The sequence below is a fragment of the Schistocerca americana genome, chromosome 8, assembly GCF_021461395.2.
Source record: "Schistocerca americana isolate TAMUIC-IGC-003095 chromosome 8, iqSchAmer2.1, whole genome shotgun sequence".
NCBI lineage: Eukaryota > Metazoa > Arthropoda > Insecta > Orthoptera > Acrididae > Schistocerca > Schistocerca americana.
Window position 1 is genome coordinate 257,180,941 of NC_060126.1, and position 22,635 is coordinate 257,203,575.

The following is a 22,635-nucleotide window of genomic DNA, read 5'->3' on the forward strand; positions in this document are numbered from 1 at the left end:
GAGCAGCAAAATCGATGTGCAAGCGTTGCCAAGGGGAAGTGGCTTTTGGCCATGCAAAGACTTTCCGCAGCGGTGCGGATTGTTGTTCGGCACACGCCATGCAAGAAGAACACATATTCGTAATCGCAGCATCGATTCCGAACCAAGTACAGTGCTGACGAGCAAGTTGTTTCGTTCGCACTATACCCCAATGTCCTTGGTGAAGAAGCCGAAAGACAGAGGACTGTAACGAACGTGGGACCACGACTCTGGACTGATCATTATCAGAACGCAACAACAAAACACCACGTCGAACAAAAAGTCTCTCCTTGTGAGGAAAAAATCGGCGAACCAACGGATCCTCGATCCGAGACTTTGACAAGGGCCATTGCGTAGCAACAAAACGCAAAACGGTAGCAAGGACCGGGTCAGCAGCTGTGGCTGTAGCTACACGACGAAAATCAATCGGAAACGATTCGACCACTTCATCGGTTTCCGAATCAATGAACATGCAAGCAAGTTCGGAAGAATGGAATGCTTTATCCTCAGCAACAGGCAAACGGGACAACGCATCGGCGTTTCCGTGCTTAGCAGTGGACCGATACAAGATATTGTAGCGGTACTGCGAGAGGAAAATAGACCAGCGAATGAATTTCTGCGCTGTACGCGGAGGTACAGGCTTGTTCGGATGAAAAAGCGACGTCAAAGGATTGTGGTCTGTGATGATGGTAAAGTGACGACCATGCAAGAAATCATGGAACTTAGTAACACCAAATACGAGAGCCAAAGTTTCTTTCTCTATCTGTGAATAATTTCTTTGCGCAGATGAGAGCAATTTTGACGCAAAGGCAATAGGGCGATCATGCGAGCCAACTTTGTGCGCAAGCACAGCACCGATCCCGAAATCCGATGCATCTACCATCAACAAAAGGGGTTTCTGGGGATCGAATGGCGTAAGGCAAGTATTAGAAAGCAATGCCGATTTCAACTGGCGAAAGGCGCGTTCGCATTCCGTCGTCCAGACGAACGGAACACCTGTACGGCGTAAGCGATGAAGCGGAGCTGAAAGGGAAAAGGCAATGCGCACATTCACTCACACCTTGTGATTCTAAATCGTTTAATGTTCTTGCGACCTCATCACGCAATGCGTTGGGAACATTGCGCGCTCGGAAAAATTTCGGTTGCGCGTTTACTTTCAGTTCCAAATGTGCTTCATAGTTCTTAGCGCAACCAAGGCCCGGTGCAAAAATGTCGGCAAAATCTTCACACAGGCGAGAAACACTGTCTGAAGGCACAGTCTGATTCACTGATAGGACCTGATTTACTATAGACATGTTAAACAACTGAAATAAATCTAAACCAAACAAGTTCACTGCAGTAGAAGAACGAAGAATGTAAAATGACACAAGTTTTGTTTGTCCCTTGTATGTTGCAAGAAGGCTGCACTGTCCTAACACAGGAATTTTCTGTCCTGAATATGTACTGAGCTGAACATTTGCGGCATGCAACGGAGGTTTGCCCAGTTGTTTGTACGTGTCGTGATTGAGCAATGAAACAGCAGCTCCGGTATCGAGCTGGAATGGTATGACCTTGCCATTAAAGTCCAAATCTACAAAAAGTTTATTGTCCTGCTGACGACAAGAGCGACTGTCTCGTGCAATTTGAACTGGTACAGGTACAGCATCACTTGCTAATTGACGTGATTTCCGGCGACGTCGGCGCACACTTTTTGTGGGACGAACACAGTCACTGTTAGAGAAAGTGGCACTGGGCGGAGTGGAATTAACTACATGAATGTCCATGGGCGAAGGTCCACGAGCCTGAGTATTCTTGGTTTGATTCTGGCGCAAAGCAAAGGGCCTGGAATGATTAAGAGTGTCTGATCTGAGCTTTTTCTGGCAAACACTTTGAACATGTCCTTTCTTATTACAGAAAAAGCAAATAGCTTGGCGTGACAGGCAATTTTCACGCGAATGTCTAGTAGCACACCGCGGGCATGATTTCACTGCATTTGTGTGCTGGCGCGGCACACCTGGTTTAGAGCGTGGCGGCAGCTGCGTTGGTGTGCGCGAGGGCAGTTGACCGGGCCGCGCAGTGCGCCCGGCAGGCCGGTTGATGTTACACACGGCTGGCGAAGTTGCAAATGAGTCCTGAGCGCAGTCAAGTGTGTCTTGCCTATCCAATATGTCTATCACTTGTTGAAGGGAGGGATTAACTAGTTTCAAAATTTGCTCCCGTATGCGAACATCAGAAACGTTCTGTGCTATTGCATCACGCACCATAGTATCTGAATAAGGAAGGCCACAGTCACATTCAAACGCACAATCGCTAGTAAGGCCTTGCAAAGTTGCAACCCACTCCCGATTAGTTTGACCGGCCGTACGTTTTGTACGAAAGAACGTATACCTTTTTGCAACGACATTTACTGTTTCTTTGAAATAGGCATCTAAAGCAGACAAAATTTCGTCGTAGGACAGAGTTGCTACGTCGCGTCGGGGAAACAATTTCACTATCACACGGTAGGTGGATACACCTACACCCGAAAGCAAAAACGGCTGCCGCTCATTACCTTGAATTCTGTAGGCGGCGAGATGAAATCCAAACTGGCGTGACCACTCAGTCCAAGATTCGTGCTCTGGATCGTAGTGCCTAAAAGGCGGTGCAACTGCGAGTTGTGGCTGCGGTAGCGGTGAAGCGGCGGCTGCCGTATCGGTTTGAATGGCACGTTGACCCTGGACGAGCTGTCCAAGGGCATCCAATAATGCCTGCGTCTGCTGATTCTGCAAGCGATAGAATTCGGACAGTACATCTGGCGAAGCCATGACACAAGTAAATGTAAGCAATTAGAAAGAACACGTTTGCCTCGTCGCCAATGTAGTGGACTGACAAGGCAGCCAGTCCACAGTGACGGGTAGCCGAAAGAAAGGCACGCGTACACACACGCCGACTGGCGTGAAGTCTGGAACAGGATAAGTATTGAATGCTAATAAGAAAAGTATGCAGCTCCTCGAATACTTAACTTTATTACATCCTTGTGGTACATCGCTCTTGATAATACAAATAAGACTATCTTCAGATACGGTTAATGGCGCCTTGCTAGGTCGTAGCCATGGACTTAGCTGAAGGCTATTCTAACTGTCTCTCGGCAAATGAAAGAAAGGCTTTGTCAGTGTAGTCGCTAGCAAAGTCGTCATACAACTGGGCGAGTGCTCGTCCGTATCTCGAGACCTGCCTTGTGGTGGCGCTCGGTCTGCGATCACACAGTGGCGACACACGGGTCCGACATGTACTAAATGGACCGCGGCCGATTTAAGCTACCACCTAGCAAGTGTGGTGTCTGGCGGTGACACCACATGTATAATCCATCATTCTTAGAAGTGCACGAAGTTAAGCGCTGTCGGGCGTGGTCGGCACTTAAATGGGTGACCATACAAGCCGCCATTCGCTGTTGCCATTTTTCGGTGTGCACTCAGCCTCATGATGCCAACTGAGGAGCTACTCGACCGAATAGTAGCGGCTTCGGTCAAGAATACCATCATAACGACCAGGAGACCGGTGTGCTGGCCCCTGTCCCTCCTATCCGCATCCTCCACTGAGGATGACACGGCGGTCGGATGGTCCCGGTAGGCCACTCGTGGCCTGAAATCGGAGTGCTTAGAAGTGCAGCATTGTTACGTCCGTCTGCAGGGTGTCTCAGGCGGAATGGTCGCTATTCAGCGATATGACAGGAATCCTCATTTGAAGTGAAAAATTTAATATGGATATACACCCTATTCCCAATGGTTACCAAAATACACTCTTAAGACAAAAAAATCACGCACCAAGAAGGAATTATTCGAATGGGACGGAAATCTGTAGATGTGGTGTATATCCACAGACAGAAAAAATTATTACAACTTCAGAACAATTGGATGATTTACTCAAGAGAAAGAGCTTCACAAACTGAGTAAATCAATAACACATTGGTCAACCTCTGGAATATATGCAGGCAGGCAGTTATTCCCTGTGGCATTGATTGGTAGGGTTGTTGGATGTGCTCCAGACGGGTAGCGTGCCAAATTTTGTCCAGCTGACATGTTAGAGCGTCAAAATCTCGAGCTGGTTGGAGGGCTCGGCCCATAATTCTCCAAATAATCTCATTTGGGAAGAGATCCGGTGACCTGTCTGTCTTCAGTGATGAGTCCCAATTCGAACAGAGCCCCAATGACTAGCGTCTGGAGACGCCTTGACTTTGATGGGATACCAACCTGTCGTCTGCCATACTACCCGACAACCACAAGTCGTAGTCTTGGGAGCCATTTATTTTCATAGCAGGACTCCTTTGGTTGTCATCCATGGCACCCTTACACCACAGCATAACGTCGACGATATTCTACACACCTTTTTGTTGCCTTCATGACAGGCCATACTTGGCTTACATTCCATTAAGGTAATACCTCCTTACACACAGCAAATGTTTCTACTACTCGTCTTCGTGCTTGTCGAACCCTAACTTTGCCAGTAGGTTCGACCTGTCTCTCCACAATTTATAACAATTGGAGCATCATGGGCAGAGGTCTTCAACCAGCTCACGTTTTTGACAATCTAACGCGCCAACTGGAGAGAATTTGGTACGATATTCCTCACGAAGACATCCAACAACTCCATCACTCTAAGCTAAGCCGAATAAGTTCTTCAAGGGGGCCAGAGGAGGACCAACGTGTTACTGACTTGCTCAATTTGTAATGCTTTTCCTCTCGGATAAATCATCCATTTTTTCTGAGATTGTCATCTTTTCTTTGTCGGTACATGTACATAACATCTGCCGAGTTCCGTCCCATTGGGGTAATTCTTTCTTAACGTGTAACAATGTACATTAAATTTAATGTGTTCTATCTCGAAAACCATTCGGAATAGGGCATGTGTCGATATGAAGTTTTTTGCTTCAAATAAGCATACTTGTAACATCCCTGAACATTGACGATTCCTCCTGGGACACCCTGTATATGCCAAGTGTCGTGCATGGCACAGTCATTAACCAATGGCCTTCACTTTTGCTTGGAACTACCCCTCGTGAAGTTTCACAGTTCTTATTGACGGTGTGGAGCATGTTTTGTCTGAATAAACCACAGGATGCTTTATTCTGGTGCTTCATTTTGTCATATGAACTAAAGCAGTGTAAGACGTCGTGGTCTCCTGACCTTCATTGCTTACATATTCCGCCCTCACAATCGTATTCCGCACATCCAGACGCTTCATTCGAACCCAAACTCGATAAGATAAAGTCAACGTTGTATGAACTCATGTAAACGATATGCAAATAACAAGTAAATTGCAAGTGCGCACCGAGATTGAAAAGGTTGAAATACTCGAGGCTGGCATACACACACACATTCAAGACACGACGCTCACAAAAGCTTTTAGTTCGGGAGAGGCAAACCGCATGCCAGGAGGCCGGTCCCTTCAGAAGACGAGTCAACCTATCTACGTCAGCTGGCGACCATCCGTAGAGCAGACAGCATTTCTCCGAGTGAAAGGGAGAACAACCCCATGTTCGGCTTAAAAGCAAATTCCGCTACATTGTGTGAGAGCGCCCAGCCTATGCATTCTTTACGAACATAGCGCGCAGTTTCAGAGGTTTTCACAGGGAGACAGGAAACGCCAAACGCCGATGCTCCAAATTTCCGGATTCGTCGCCTTCAACGAAACGTCATTCTCCCGTTTTAGAAGAGCAATGCTGATTGGCAGACGATATTCCTGACGCCTTGAGCTGAAGGAGTAATGGAACAGACCAAAAAATATACCCCTTCATGTCTGGCGTGGAGAGGGGCCGTTCCGTTGTCGCTCTTGGAGCGAGAACACGTAACGAGAGTGTCTGCGCTCGTACGTGTACTCAAAGAGCGAGGAACAAGTCTCTCCTCAGTACTTCACTGGCAGAGCACCTCTGTCGAGAGCGAATCGGAGTGCGACTCTAAATTGAGCCCTTGCGATTAAGCGTTGTTCACTGTGTTGGCCGCCACACTTATTGTGCGGTGTGAACGGACAGAGTTATAGTTAAACGCTTGCGAGCGAATTTTTGAGTGGCATAGCGGTGGACTAGTTATCTGACCGGTGTACCCCGCCAATAGTTAGACTAGGGGCGGATAGGAGTCCTTGACTTCATCAAGGCATAGGGAGAGTTTGATTGGCAAAGGTCAATCCAGATAGAACGAGAGTTATCTTATTTGTCAGCAGCGAGCGGCGCAGACAGCAGTCATCGCAGCTTACGGTATTGTGCGCTACAGCTCTTGCGAGCCCCATATTTCCTCCACAACAGTACACTTCACTGCATTTCACACGCGACAGCCTCGATCGTACCTAGCAACATTCTAACGGATAATAATTCAAGTTAAGTAGGCGCGGCTCTCAGCCATTCTGCCAAGTCAATAACAATCTTAAACTTTGTATAGAAATTTCATTGGCGAATACTGTCCTTAAGAGATAACTTTACATTCCGAAAAGAACCAGGAAATAACTTGTTCAGTTCATATCTAAAAGTGCCATAGTGATTTCTCAGAATTTTTGCAGAAAAAATAATAATTTTTGTTAGTGTCATGTTTTTCTTACACTAACTAGCACTATTCCAGTACCCAAGTATCCCACTAGTTACGTAAGAAATTTTGTGAACTTTTGTGTCATTTTCTTACAGCAGACGACTCCAGAAGATATTTATTGCTGAAAGTTTTTCAGGCATTTCTCTTTAGAACGTTAGGAGCGTCTGTCTGACTTCTGTAGTAGTGTGGGGTGGAAATTGCATCTTGCAGGAGGCACAGGGTAAAGGGTACCTCTCAGATTAATCCGTTGCGCAGAATGACAGAATAGCACCCACACGCTCACTCACAGCAGTATGCCCTTTTTCAGACTGTATTGCCCCATTCGCACTTGTGGCGGCTCTTTTGTTCCAGTAGCTCTCTTATCAAGACCACAGCCGATATTTTTTTTTTTTTTCGTGTCGTTGTTCGATCTAGCTCTCCGTGTCTTATGGCGAAAGTCCGCCTATTGTTACCCAGTAGCTGAGAATGACCATCTCAGAAACGCCGCAGCTGGTCTACCTTTCGTGCCATACTGTGTCCTATCTGTCAAAAGAGTTCAATGATGGTGCAGGCACAGGTGTTTTGGAGCCCACCGTTTAGCGCACATTGTTGAACATTGGCTCCGCGGCAGACGATCCTTTGAGTTCCTTTGTTGATCCATCTTTAACACTACCGTGTGCTATTGACATACTACAACCTCAAAGCTGGAGGCAGTAGTTCGTATAAGTAAATTATTTTTATTAAAGCAATTACAGTATAAAGAAGCAGAGCAGTGTTACCCTCTGAAAGGAATTTTGCTATGTTGACCGTGTTGTGCCTAACGGAGGTGGCTTATCGGAAGTGAAAGTCAGAATTACGTAAAATTTAAACAGTAACAAACAATAATTTACCTATCCACAGTGTCCAAATGATAATAAAAAACGGTCGCCAGCCTAATTAGGCATAAGAATGAGTAACATTCTTGTTCAAGAAACTGAAAATAAGTAACTTCAATGGGTAATCACAGCCTATACTTTGTCACCCGAGAGTGCAAAGAACTCTGGCACCTGCATATGTTCACTTTAAAGTTGGAGCTGACAGAACTGAACAAACTATTTGCACAAATATAACAGATAACGAAACACACTGTTACCTTGAGGACTTAGTCAAACTGAATGGTCTTAATAACGTAACTATTAATATTCACTGTAGAATCGTAAATTGGACATAGGTTCAATATTACTTTTCAAACATATTCCTATCTGACTTGAAATATAGATATGGTTCACAGCAAAATTAGTTATTGTGCATAGATTAAATCTCTCACTACTAAACACCTTTCTACTTAAAATGAAAATTAAATGGAATTCACTAACAGATTATTTCTCACTGTCTTTTGAATAAAGAAGTTACTGTTTTCATATATAGTGGTCTTTCTATTAATCCTTATCTAGCATGAACGTAATAGACAAACTGTGGATCCTGTTACACCATTAGTATGCGCTTTTAATTTGTACAGAATTTGACTTGATTAGCAAGAGTAATTAAAACTTCCTATAATTAAGTAACTTTGTGCATTTGAACTACTGTCAATGGAGGGGAGCCCTTAATTTTTGACCACTGTAGCAGAGCAAACTAAACACATTTACAATACACTAAACACATTTTCAATACATTAAAGAAACAAGCCCTTAACAAACATGAACATGTAAGTTTCAACAGTAATAGTTCTCAACTTTTACTGCAGTAGAACACAACTTGACGTGGCTATAAGACAATAGCTCACCTTTGGGTCATTTTCAACAGGCTGCACTGTGATCATTTAATTTGCAAAAACTCTATAAGCCACAGATTTGAGAACATTCACTTTAGAAGTTGGCAACAAAATATTAACAAGCAGTTTTAATAGAAAAATTATTTTCAGCAAGCATCATTTACTACATTACTATAAGGGCAGCCCTTAATTTTGACCACTGTAGCAGAGCAAACTAAACACACTTTCAATACACTAAACACATTTTCAATACATTAAAGAAACAAGCCCTTAACAAACATGAACATGTAACTTTCAACAGTAATAGTTCTCAACTTTTACTGCAGTAGAACACAACTTGATGTGGTTATAAGACAATACCTCATCTTTGGGTGATTTTCAACAGACTGCACTGTGATCATTTAATTTGCAAAAACTCTATAAGCCACAGATTTGAGAACATTTACTTTAGAAGTTGGCAACAAAATATTAACAAGCAGTTTTAATAGAAAAATTATTTTCAGCAAGCATCGTTTACTATATTACTAGTTCTGCTACATTAACTTAGTTTCTTCTTACTATCTTCAAGTGGCATTAATTAGTAAAACACTGAGCTTAAATGTTCTTTCAATAAGGACACTCGGTACTCACTTTAGCATGGGAAGGATCCTAAGTTGAAATGTGACAGAGGATAAATCAAGATAAGTTTTCATAAATAGTTTTTTGGTTACCTTATTACTGAAAACAAATAAATCATCCACATGAGCTGATGCTTCACTGTACATTTTTATAATTCCTTGGTTCCTTTTCAGTGATTGCGCAACGTGGTGGCGATCGCATGTTGGTAGGTGGATTTGCAGGTAGAATTGCTGGACTCTGTCATTTTTTGGTGGCGATGATAAATACCAATTTCAGAATAGTTCCAGCTCTTTATCCATCCGTCCGAGGCATTGGAAAGCGTCAGGAAAAGCCTCTCTCGGAACCAGCACAATACACAACTTTTACATGAGGAGTTGATAGTTTGGTAGCTCGTCCCCGACTGACTCTTGGTTCAACCTTTTTATCCATGCCAACCATATTTTGCGCGCGCTACAAAGTTCTGTTCCATAGGAGAACCACAACGCCTTTTACATACAAAATAACTAAGAACCCTAGGTGGAGGTCAGCAGTTTACATAACAGCAACCAAACATATTAAATAAAACAGAATATTTGCATATATCGACATTTGTACAAAAAAATATTCACACAGAAATTACAATTATATACAGTAAATTTTGTTCCCGCCAATTGAGAAAAAGAATGTAAATGACAGATATACTACATTGCATAGAATCAAACCATTACATCAAAGTTTTTACAAAGAAAGGAGTATACAATTTTGTATTATCGATTCAATCAAACACATTTAGAGAAGCTCAACAATGGAATGTTGAACAAAACAGAAATCAAAATGAACCAACAAAAGGTATGTGAACCGTGCATTTAATTTTCAAAGAATATTCTTAAAATTTTATTTCATTTACTAGCGATTCATCAAGAACATTAACACATTTAATCACACTATGTGAGCGTGGAAGTAGTTGCCAGGAAGTAACTGATGAAATCATAATCAAATTGCTTCTAACAAATGGGAATTTTATTCCTAGAAGCGTTAAAAAAAAAAAAAAAAAAAAAAAAAAGAGAGAGAGAGAGAGAGAGATTTAAAATCATAAGCACAAAGCACCCTCTAAATATCAAGTTACAATTTATTCAGAGGCAGAAAGAAACAAATTTTTGAGTGTATGAGCTTTCAGGCTGAGAACCTTGCCGCTCCCTTTTGACGTGGCCATAGTCACGACCGCTCACAACCTCTGAAAGACTACACTGGTGCAAATCTGCAGCACACCAGATTACTTTAAACTAAAAGTTTTGATAATTCACACAAGCACACAAACTATGCACCCCGTAGGAGGGATGGACATGGTACAAAACACGAAAATTAAAATATTAACTTGCCATCGAAGGTGCAACGTGATTTTAACTTCTAAGAAAAGTCTTACGGTGGAAGGGCAACTTTATATACTAAAATGACCATATAAATAAAAGACCATGAAATGCAATCATATATAACATTATACCAGGTGGGCGAAACGAGTTAACACGCTCTACAGTACACATATACCGCCTATCATGATGATAGGCAAGATAAAAACATATTTCAGGAGTTAGGCCGTTACACTCCAAGCAATGAATTCGTTAACACACCGAATCCTACAAACATGACAGAGGCAGCTACTAACGTACGGCAGATTGATAGGGAGATTACCGAACAACCCGAACCCCAACTTGCTCTAACCCGCCCCTACTCCACAAGGGAAAAACGGACCACCCAATTCATAAATAACCACCTTCTCGCGGGTGGGCAAAGGGAGATGAATGGCCGGCCGTGGTGGCCGAGCGATTCTAGGCGCTACAGTCTGGAACTGCGCGACCACTACGGTCGCAGGTTCGAAGCCTGCCTCGGGCATGAGTTTGTGTGATGTCCTTAGGTTTAAGTAGTTCTAAGTTCTAGGGGACTGATGACCTCAGAAGTTAATTCCCATAGTGCTTAGAGCCATTTGAACCATTTGAGATGAATGGTGGGACAACCCCAAAACAAAGCGGCTCGTGACCTCACCAAGAAAACAAGTAGAATTTAACAAGTAAATGAAACAACATATCACCACTCACTTAACTTATAATAAACTGCGATTTCTGGAGAAGACCTGGCGCAGCACCCCCCAATCGCTCTCCCGAACCGTCCGCTGCCGTCAACGGACGCAGGAAGGCGCGCCGATCTCCCGTCTCACGGCGTCGCAGCTCGCACCGGCCAGACCGATGTCGTGGGTTGACTCCTGTTGCTCTCGTGTCAGCCGCGAAGCCACAGCCCCTCGCTATACGCCGCGCCCCTCTGGACTCACGTGGCGACCTCACATGCGCCGACGCTCAAGGCGGACAAGTCATCTTGTGTCTCAGTTTGCGACCGACCAACCGATCGATCCAACCGCCAATGACCGTTGCCTGAGCAACTTGAGCAGGCTGGCGGCCTAACGCGCAGACTCAGATGCAGGAACTAAGCCCCGACCGGGCGACTACTCGCTGTGTTCTCTTACTGGCGGAGTGGAAAGACTCTCATTTATCCGGCTTTAAAGATTGATCCGAACGAAAGACATACTAACACTCCGGACGACAGACAGACAGACACTAACTGCCTCACAAATTCGGACGAGAGGCAGACTAGGAAGCTAGGGACGAGAGACTGACCCCAGACTGACTCCAGACTCACCCAGACTGACCAACAGGTGAGCTCATAGCGCCCCTTAAATGCACGTCAACAGGCAACCTTTCCCCTTTCCCACCAGAGGAAGACACCAAAGCTGCGATTGCCACAGCGGCGCCACCGCCAGAAACGGAGGGCGACTGCTTCACACTACGCGCTGCGGCGAGCTCTTCAAAACAGCACGTTTTACCACGGCTCAGTATGTAGTGTCTAAGCTATGGTGTTACACATCGACATCGTCGGTTACGATTTCAGTGGGCACGAGGTCATCGAAATTGGACTCTGAATCAACTGAAACGTACCAAATGGTCGGATAACTCGCGTTTCTTGTTGCACCAGGTCGATGGACGTATCTGAAACGCCGTTATCCAGGTGAACAGTTGCTCAAAACATGCATCGCGCACACGGACGGCGGTCAATCGGCGGTCGGAGTATGCTATGGGGGACATTCGCTTGAACATCAATGGCTCCTGCGGCAGTAATCGAAGGCACCGAGGCAGATGTGGAGTGCATGAACATTATTGCAAACCACTTGCATCCCTCCGTTATTGATGTATCTTGATGGCGGTGACTTCTTTCAGTAGGATAACTGACCATGTCACAGGCCCAGAATAGGGCTACAAAGGTTTTAGGAACACGATAATTGATGTCTTGGCTATCAAGCTCGCCTGATCTGAACGCGATGGAACACATATGGGACGTAGTCGGGCGCCATATCCGCTCAGGCAAACCACAGGATGGGAATTTACGGAAACTGCGTGACCTGTACGTGGAAATTTGTTGCCACACACTTTGAAAAACTACCAAGGATCTCTTAGAAGCCATGCCACGTAGAATACCTGCTGTAGTGATTTCCAGTTGAACCAACACGCTATTAAGCAAGTGGTCATAATGTTTTAGCTTATCATTGTATTAAGAGAGACGTCTACAGGCGTTAAAGTAACCTCTGGCGTGGCACAGGAGAGTGTTATGGGACCATTGCTTTTCACAATATATACAGGGTGATTCAAAAAGAATACCACAACTTTAAAAATGTGTATTTAATGAAGGAAACATAATATAACCTTCTGTTATACATCATTACAAAGAGTACTTAAAAAGGTTTTTTTTCACTCAAAAACAAGTTCAGAGATGTTCAATATGGCCCCCTCCAGACACTCGAGCAATATCAACCCGATTCTCCAACTCGTTCCACACTCTCTGTAGCATATCAGGCGTAACAGTTTGGATAGCTGCTGTTATTTCTCGTTTCAAATCATCAATGGTGGCTGGGAGAGGTGGCTGAAACACCATATCCTTAACATACCCCCATAAGAAAAAATCGCAGGGGGTAAGGTCAGGGCTTCTTGGAGGCCAGTGATGAAGTGCTCTGTCACGGGCTGCCTGGCGGCCGATCCATCGCCTCGGGTAGTTGACGTTCAGGTAGTTACGGACAGATAAGTGCCAATGTGGTGGCGCTCCATCCTGCTGAAATATGAATTGTTGTGCTTCTTGTTCGAGCTGAGGGAACAGCCAATTCTCTAACATCTCCAGATACTGTAGTCCAGTTACAGTAGCACCTTCGAAGAAAAAGGGACCAAAAACTTTATTGGCTGAAATGGCACAGAAAACGTTCACCTTAGGCTAGTCACGTTCATACTGAGTTGTTTCCCGCGGATTCTCAGTGCCCCATATACAGACATTGTGACGGTTGACTTTCCCGTTAGTGTGGAAAGTTGCTTCATCACTAAACACAATCTTTGAAACGAAAGATATCTGTTTCCATGTGAGCAAGGATAAAATCACAGAAATCGATTCTTTTAATCTTATCAGCTGCAGACAGTGCTTGAACCAATTTCAGACGATAAGGTTTCATAACTAACCCTTTTCGTAGGACTCTCCATACAGTTGATTGTGGAATTTGCAGCTCTCTGCTAGCTCTGCGAGTCGCTTTTCCTGGGCTGCGAACAAATGCTTGCTGGATGCGTGCTACATTTTCATCACTCGTTCTCGGCCCTCCAGAACTTTTCCCTTTGTACAAACACCCATTCTCTGTAAACTGTTTACACCAACATTTAATACACCACCTATCAGGAGGTTTAACACCATACTTCGTTCGAAATGCACGCTGAACAACTGTCGTCGATTCACTTCTGCCGTACTCAATAACACAAAAAGCTTTCTGTTGAGCGGTCGCCATCTTAGCATCAACTGCCGCTGACGCCTAGTCAACAGCGCCTCAAGCGAACAAATGTACAACTAAATGAAACTTTATAGCTCCCTTAATTCGCCGACAGATAGTGCTTAGCTCTGCCTTTTGTCGTTGCAGAGTTTTAAATTCCTAAAGTTGTGGTATTCTTTTTGAATCACCCTGTATATAAATGACCTAGTAGATAGTGTCAGAAGTTCCATGCGGCTTTTCGCGGATCAGAGATAGGTAGTGCTATTTTCATTGTTTTCTACAAGAAGTGTCTAGTAACCACAGTTTAGTCAACAATCAGCCGCCTTTAGTGAATTAGCAGTCTATTTAAAAGTTGATTATCTCTCTACAGTAAATTGATTTCTTAGGATGGATAGGATGTATGACTGCTGTGTACAGACGCAGAAGGAGCTGGCCACTGTTCGCGAACAGCTGAACGTGTTGATGGCCGCGGTCAGCCGTCTTCAGGCTGCTGCCTCGGAGTGTAGCGGCAGTGGGGAGTCCGGTGCGTCGCATGGTACACCCCAGGTGTTACATGCTTCACCCACTGTCCCTGATGTCGAGACATTTTCGCGGGTACCGGGCGCGGTTGGGCCACCATCTCGCCAAGGGGAGTGGCGGATTCAGCGGCGTTCGCGGCGCACGAGGCGGAGCGTCAATGTGGAAGCTGGCCGTGTGGCATCGCCCGCTCTGCCTGTGAGTGGACATGTGGCTGCTCCTTCAGCAAAGTCCGAGCAGGCACACGGGGGGAGGGGTTTGTTAGTTACTGGGAGCTCCAACGTTAGGCGGGTGATGGAGCCCCTTAGGGAAATAGCCGAATGGTCGGGGAAGAAGGCCAGTGTTCACTCTGTCTGCTTGCCGGGGGGTCTCACCCGAGATGTGGAGGAGGCCCTGCCGGAGGCGATGGAGAGCAGTGGGTGCCCCCGACTGCAAATTGTTGCTCATGTCGGCACCAATGACTCATGCCGTCTGGGTTCAGAGGTCATCCTCAGTTCATACAGGTGGTTGGTGGAGTTGGTGAAGGCGGAAAGCCTCGCTCGCGGGGTGGAATCTGAGCTAACTATTTGTAGTATCGTTCCCAGAATCGATCGCGGTCCTCTGGTTTGGAGCCGAGTGGAAAGCTTAAACCAGAGGCTCAGACGATTCTGCGGAGTTCTGGGGTGCAAATTTCTCGACCTCCGCTATCGGGTGGAGAAATGTAGGGTCTCCCTGAATAGGTCAGGCGTGCACTAGACGCAGGAAGCGGCTACAAGGGTAGCGGAGTACGTGTGGAGGGCACATGTGGGTTTTTTAGGTTAGAGAATTCCCTCCCTAGGCCCGACAAGACGCCTCCTGAGACGCGACAAGGTAGTAGTAGGCAAAGAAAGGTCCCAGAACTGCTCTCATTAATAAACGGACACAATGCCCACATAGTACTAGGGACAGGAAGTTGGCTGTAACCAGATGTAAACAGTAATGAAATTCTAAGCTCAGATTGGAATGTATACCGCAGAGACAGGCTGGACAGTGAAGGGGGAGGCGTGTTTATAGCGATAAGAAGTGCAATAGTATCGAAGAAAATTGACGAAGATCCGAAATGTGAAATAATTTGGGTGAAGGTCACGGTTAAAGTAGGCTCAGACATGGTAATTGGATGTCTCTATAGGCCCCCTGGGTCAGCAGCTGTAGTGGCTGAGCACCTGAAGGATAATTTGGAAAATATTTCGAGTAGATTTCCCCACCATGTTATAGTTCTGGGTGGAGATTTTAATTTGCCGGATATAGACTGGGAGACTCAAACATTCATAACGGGTGGCAGGGACAAAGAATCTAGTGGAATTTTTTAAGTGCTTTATCTGAAAACTGCCTTGAGCAGTTAAACAGAGAACCGACTCGTGGCGATAACATATTGTACCATCTGGTGACAAACAGACCCGAACTATTTGAAACAGTTAACGCAGAACAGGGAATCAGCGATCATAAAGCGGTTACTGCATCGATGATTTCAGCCGTAAATAGAAATATTAAAAAAGGTAGGAAGATTTTTCTGTTTTGCAAAAGTGACAAAAAGCAAATTTCAGAGTACCTGATGGCTCAACACAAAAGTTTTGTCTCAAGTACAGATAGTGTTGAGGATCAGTGGACAAAGTTCAAAACTATCGTACAATATGCGTTAGATGAGTATGTGCCAAGCAAGATCGTAAGAGATGGAAAAGAGCCACCGTGGTACAACAACCGAGTTAGAAAACTGCTACGGAAGCAAAGGGAACTCCACAGCAAACATAAACATAGCCAAAGCCTTGGAGACAAACAAAAATTACGCGAAGCGAAATGTAGTGTGAGAAGGGCTATGCGAAAGGCGTTCAATGAATTCGAAAGTAAATTTCTATGTACTGACTTGGCAGAAAATCCTAAGAAATTTTAGTCTTATGTAAAAGCGGTAGGTGGATCAAAACAAAATTTCCAGACTCTCTGTGACCAAAATGATACTGAAACAGGATGACAGACTAAAGGCCGAAATACTAAATGTCTTTTTCCAAAACTGTTTCACAGAGGAAGACTGAACTGTAGTTCCTTCTCTAGATTGTCACACAGAAGACAAAATGGCAGATATAGAAATAGACGACAGAGGGATAGAGAAACAATTAAAATCGCTCAAAAGAGGAAAGGCCGCTGGACCTGATGGGATACCAGTTCGATTTTACACAGATTACGCGAAGGAACTTGCCCCCCTTCTTGCAGCGGTGTAACGTAGGTCTCTAGAAGAGCGTAGCGTTCCAAAGGATTGGAAAAGGGCAGAGGTCATCCCCGTTTTCAAGAAGGGACGTCGAACAGATGTGCAGAACTATAGACCTATATCTCTAACGTCGATCAGTTGTAGAATTTTGGAACACGTATTATGTTCGAGTATAATGACTTTTCTGGAGACTTGAAATCTACTCTGTAGGCATCAGCATGGGTTTCGAAAAAGACGATCGTGTGAAACCCAGCTCGCGCTATTCGTCCACGAGACTCAGAGGGCCATAGACACGGGTTCCCAGGTAGATGCCGTGTTTCTTGACTTCCGCAAGGCGTTCGATACGGTTCCCCACAGTCGTTTAATGAACAAAGTAAGAGCATATGGACTATCAGACCAAATGTGTGATTGGATTGAAGAGTTCCTAGATAACAGAACGCAGCATATCATTCTCAATGGAGAGAAGTCTTCCGAAGTAAGAGTGATTTCAGGTGTGTCGCAGGGGAGTGTCGTAGGACCGTTGCTATTCACAATATACGTAAATGACCTTGTGGATGACATCGGAAGTTCATTGAGGCTTTTCGCGGATGATGCTGTGGTTTATCGAGAGGTTGTAACAATGGAAAATTGTGCTGAAATGCAGGAGGATCTGCAACGAATTGACGCATGGTGCAGGGAATGGCAATTGAATCTCAATGTAGACAAGTGTAATGTGCTGCGAATACATAGAAAGAAAGACCCCTCATCATTTAGCTGCAATATAGCAGGTCAGCAACTGGAAGCAGTTAATTCCAGAACTTATCTGGGAGTACGCATTAGGAGTGATTTAAAATGGAATTATCATATAAAGTTGTTCGTCGGTAAAGCAGATAACAGACTGAGAGTCATTGGAAGAATCCTAAGGAAATGCAATCCGAAAACAAAGGAAGTTGGATACAGTTCGCTTGTTCGCCCACTGCTTGAGTACTGCTCAGCAGTGTTGGATCCGTACCAATAGGGACGATAGAAGAGATACAAAAGATACAACGGAGAGCAGCTTGGTTCATTACAGGATCATTTAGCAATCACGAAAGCGATAGATAAACTCCAGTGGAAGACTCTGCAGGAGAGACGCTCAGTAGCTCGGTACGGGCTTCTGTTGAAGTTTCGAGAACATACCTTCACCCAGGAGTCAAGCAGTATATTGCTCCCTCCTACGTATATCTAGCGAAGAGACCATGAGGATGAAGTCAGAGATATTAGAGCCAACACAGAGGCATACCGACAATCCTTCTTTCCACGAACATTACGAGACTGGAATAGAAGGGAGAACCGATAGAGGCACTCAAGGTACCCTCCGCCACACACCGTCAGGTGGCTTGCGGAGTATGGATGTAGATGTAGATGCTGTAGTATAAAGAGAAGTTGCAGCATTAGAAAACTGCAGCGAATACAGGAAGATTTGCAGCGGATGGAGACTTGGTGCAGCGAGTGGCAACTGACCCTTCACCTAAACAAATGTAATGTATTGCGAATACATAGAAAGAGGGATCCTTTATTGTATGATTATATGATAGCGGAACAAACACTGGTAGCAGTTACTTCGGTAAAATATCTGGGAGTATGCGTACGGAATGATTTGAAGTGGAATGATCATATAAAATTAATTGTTGGTAAGGCGGGTGCACGGTTGAGATTCATTGGGAGAGTCCTTAGAAAATGCAGTTCATCAACAAAGGAGGTGGCTTAAATAGCACTCGTTCGACCTATACCTGAGCGTTGCTCATGAGTGTGGGATCCGTGCCATGTCGAGTTGACAGAGGAGATAGAGAAGATCCAAAGAAGAGCGGCGCGTTTCGTCACAGGGTCATTTCGTAAACGTGGTAGCGCTACGGAGTTGTTTAGCAAACTTAAGTGGCAGACTCTGCAAGAGATGATCTCTGCATCGCGGTGTAGCTTGTTGTCCAGGTTTCGAGAGGGTGCGTTTCTAGATGAGGTATCGAATATATTGCTTCCCCCTACTTATACCTCCCGACGAGATTACAAATTTAAAATTGGAGAGATTCGAGCGCGCCTTCGTCCTTCCCGCGAACCATACGCGACTGGAATAGGAAAGGAATGACAGTGGCACGTAAAGTGCCCTCCGCCACACACTGTTGGGTGGCTTGCGGACTATAAATGTAGTTGTAGACGTAGAATCGAAAGCACTTTACTTTTCAAAATATAGGTTGATCCTTACAATGAAGTGAAAACAGCTTTAGTTAACATGGTCTCTATTTATAAGAAATAGTACTGTTACAGGGTTCAAAACGACTGATTCATACTCAAACTAGTGTTCGCGTTTAGAATTACATTGTATTATAGTTTATGCTATACATGAGGTGGTGCCACCAAAAATCTTGCCTCTTTTCATAGCACTGTTGACCGACTTTGAATAATTTCATATTAAGCGAATAGTAAACAAGTCTCAATACTTTTCTGAAATTTAGGATACAGGGAGTATAGAACACATTACACACACTTACATTCGGCTGTTTTTACTTTATTGTCAGGTTAAACCTGAATTTTCTCATAGCTACTGCCTCACGTCAGTTTTTGAACAAATAGCATTGTTCTTCAAAAACTGTGATGTTTGTTTTTGATACAACTACAACAATAAAGGGCCCAAATACACAGATACCAACCACAGCCCAGAAAATAATGGAACAAAGCTCATATTATGAACTATCAAACAAAGATAAATCAAGTACTAACACCCATTTATGAAAGTGAAAGTAAGCAACAGGTCTCTAACTATCGACCCATCACCGTGCTTCCATCGTTGTCAAATATTTTTCAGAAGATAGTTTACAACGAAATACTCAACATCTCGTTTAGTAATAGCTCAGTTCACCTTACGTAAAGAATTCGCTATTGAGAATGCAATATAAGATCGCTCGTATTTTTCTGATGGGACCGAACATGTAGCAATACTGTGCTGGTATTTTCTAAAATCTTGCTAGTTTTCTGACTGTGTAGATTATAACATTCTACTTTGAAAAATGGAATTTTATAGTATTAAAGGTATTCCTCTGGCACGTATTAGTTTAATAATACAGTACTGGCCATTAAAATTGCTACACCACGAAGATGACCTGCTACAGAGGCGAAATTTAACCGACAGGAAGAAGATGCTATGATATCCAAATGATTAGCTTTTCAGAGGATTCACACTAGGTTGGCGCCAGTGGCGACACTTACAACGTGCTGACATGAGGAAATTTTCCAACCTATTTCTCATACACAAACAGCAGTTGACCGGCGTTGCATGGTGAAACGTTGTTGTGATGCCTCGTGTAACGAGGGGAAATGCGTACCATCACGTCGCCGACTTTGATAACGGTCGGATTGTAGCCTACCGCGATAGCGGTTTATCTTATCGCGACATTGCTGCTCGCGTTGGTCGAGATCCAATGACTGTTGGCAGAATATGGAATCGGTGGGTTCAGGAGGGTAATACGGAACTCCGTGCTGGATCCCAACGGCCTCGTATCACTAGCAGTCGAGATGACAGCCTCCGCATGGCTGTAACGGATCGAGCAGCCACGTCTCGATCCCTGAGTCAACAGATGGGGACATATGTAAGACAACAACCATCTGCACGAACAGTACGACGACGTCTGCAGCAGCATGGACTATCAGCTCGGAGACCATGGCTGCGGTTACCCTTGACTCTGCATCACAGACAGGAGCGCCTGAGATGGTGTACTCAACGACGAACCTGGGTGCACCAATGGCAAAACGTCATTTTTTCGGATGAATACAGGTTCTGTTTACAGCATCATGACAGTCGCATCCGTGTTTGACGACATCGCGGTGAACGCATATTGGAAGCGCGTATTCGTCATCGCCATACTTGCGTATCACCCGGCGTGATGGTATGGGGTGCCATTGGTTACTCGTTTCGGTCACCTCTTGTTCGCATTGACGGCACTGTGAACAGTGGACGTTACGTTTCAGATGTGGCTCTACCCTTCATTCGATCCCTGCGAAACCCTAAATTTCAGCAGGATAATGCACGACTGTATGTTGCAGGTCCTGTACGGACCTTTCTGGATACAGTAAATGTTCGACTGCTGCCCTGGTCAGCACATTCTCCAGATCTCTCACCAATTGAAAACGTCTGGTCAATGGTGGCCGAGCAACTGGCTGGTCACAATACGCCAGTAACTACTCTTGGTGAACTGTAGTATGCTGCATGGGCAGCTGTACCTGTACACGCCATCCAAGCTCTGTTTGACTCAATGCCCAGGCGTATCAAGGCCGTTATTACGGCCAGAGGTGGTTGTTCTGGGTACTGATTTCTCAGGATCTATGCACCCAAACTGCGTGAAAATGTAGTCACATGTCAGTTCTAGTATAATATATTTGTCCAATGAATACCCGTTTATCATCTGCATTTCTTCTTGGTGTAACAATTTTAATGGCCAGTAGTGATTAGGAGATCTACCAAGTTTAGCTTACATACGATAATTACAGCCCACACTGGGCGTCTGTGAGTTACTGCACTTTAATTGTAACCAACGGGTATAATAAGCAAGCACCTGTCTCGGTAGATGTAATAAGTCGAGGGGACGTGAGAGAGCGCCGTGTGTGTGGTGTGGTGCGCTGTTGCAGGTGTTCGACCTGTGCAACACGGAGTCGTTCCAGTACATCCGCAGCCTGCGCGACCAGATGTGGGAGAGCCGCGACATGCGCCACGTGCCCGTCGTCGTCGTCGGCAACAAGCTGGACGCGCTGCAGATGCACGCCGCCGCCGCCGCCGCCGCCGCCCAGCCGCCCACGCCCGGCTCAGGTGCGCCTGCCTCTGGAAGCACACAACCACGTAACGTTCGAACGGCACGCAGTCGGTACCACTGTAGAGCAGTCTAGCCACTACAGGACATTCTTTATTCTTCCCTCCGGTGCTATCGAGTCTACAGACATACACACCGTACCTACTGTACTGCGACTGGCTGGTGGAGAACAGACGGAACACGTCACATTAGATTGCATAGTCCTTTAGGTAAACGGCCTTGTTTCGTAGCTTTTGCATTAAATTTTGTGTCCAGTAAAAATACTGCGAGGGTCACACCAAAAGAAATGCACACTATTTTTTTTTAAAAAAATACAGTTTTCATTCTGCATGTGTGAAATTTTTACAGTGCGTAGATACATCCTTCCCTCTTGTTTTCAAACTTAGTTCAACCTGTTCCCGTGAGTGGCGCCGTCACAGCATGTCTTCAAGATGGCTGCTACACTTGACGTTCGCCGTCCATAGTGGTCGTGCGGTTCTAGGCGCTACAGTCTGGAGCCGAGCGACCGCTACGGTCGCAAGTTTGAATCGTGCCTCGGGCATGGATGTGTGTGATGTCCTTAGGTTAGTTAGGATTAATTAGTTCTAAGTTCTAGGCGACTGATGACCTCAGAAGTTAAGTCGCATAGTGCTCAGAGCCATTTTGAACTTGACGTTCGTCAGAAGCAACGTAATGTCATAGAATTCGTATGCTGTGAAAACGAGACAGTGGGAAACATCCACAAGAGGTTGAAAAAGGTGTATGGAGATGCTGCTGTCGATCGCAGTACAGTTAGTCGGTGGGCAAGCAGGTTACGTGATGAAAGCGGGCACGGCAATATTGAGGATTGTCCTCGCAGCGGCCGGCCTCGTACTGCACACACTCCAGACAATGTGCAGAGATATATGAAGATAGTAACTGTTCTCGAAAGAACAGAATACTGTTGATGACCGTGCAGATTTTCCCTGGAATAAATGATGACTAACTGAAACCCTTAGCTGCAGACAGGTGTAGCTGATATACCTCGGTGTGGACAGCTGAAAATGTGTGCCCCGACCGGGACTCGAACCCGGGATCTCCTGCTTACATGGCAGACGCTCTATCCATCTGAGCCACCGAGGACACAAATGAATAGCGCGACTGCAGGGACTTATCCCTTGCACGCTTCCCGTGAGACTCACATTCCCAACTGTCCACAATTCTACATATGTAATGTACCTTATAGACATTTGCCCATTCACTCATTACTCGCGCACCCTTTGGCGATTCCCGTAAGAGTTGGGGCAACCTGTGCGCATTCGCGCAGACGAAGGTCAATGGCTGGGTAGCCTTTAACGATATATATGAAGACAGTAACTGTTCTCGAAAGAACAGAATACTGTTGA

General features: G+C 45.0%; 1 protein-coding gene and 1 non-coding gene across 2 annotated transcripts in view; one reads left to right on the plus strand and one right to left on the minus strand.

Moving 5' to 3' along the window:
* LOC124545747 (ras-like protein family member 10B) overlaps positions 1-22,635 on the plus strand; it is a 226,770-nt gene that overhangs the window by 182,487 nt on the left and 21,648 nt on the right. The window contains exon 4 of the mRNA XM_047124689.1: positions 21,093-21,239. Within this exon, the coding sequence (XP_046980645.1) occupies positions 21,093-21,239 (147 nt within the window). The remainder of the gene's footprint in view (positions 1-21,092; positions 21,240-22,635) is intronic.
* Positions 22,299-22,372, minus strand: Trnat-ugu. The gene has a single exon. It is a non-coding gene; the product is annotated as a tRNA-Thr (tRNA).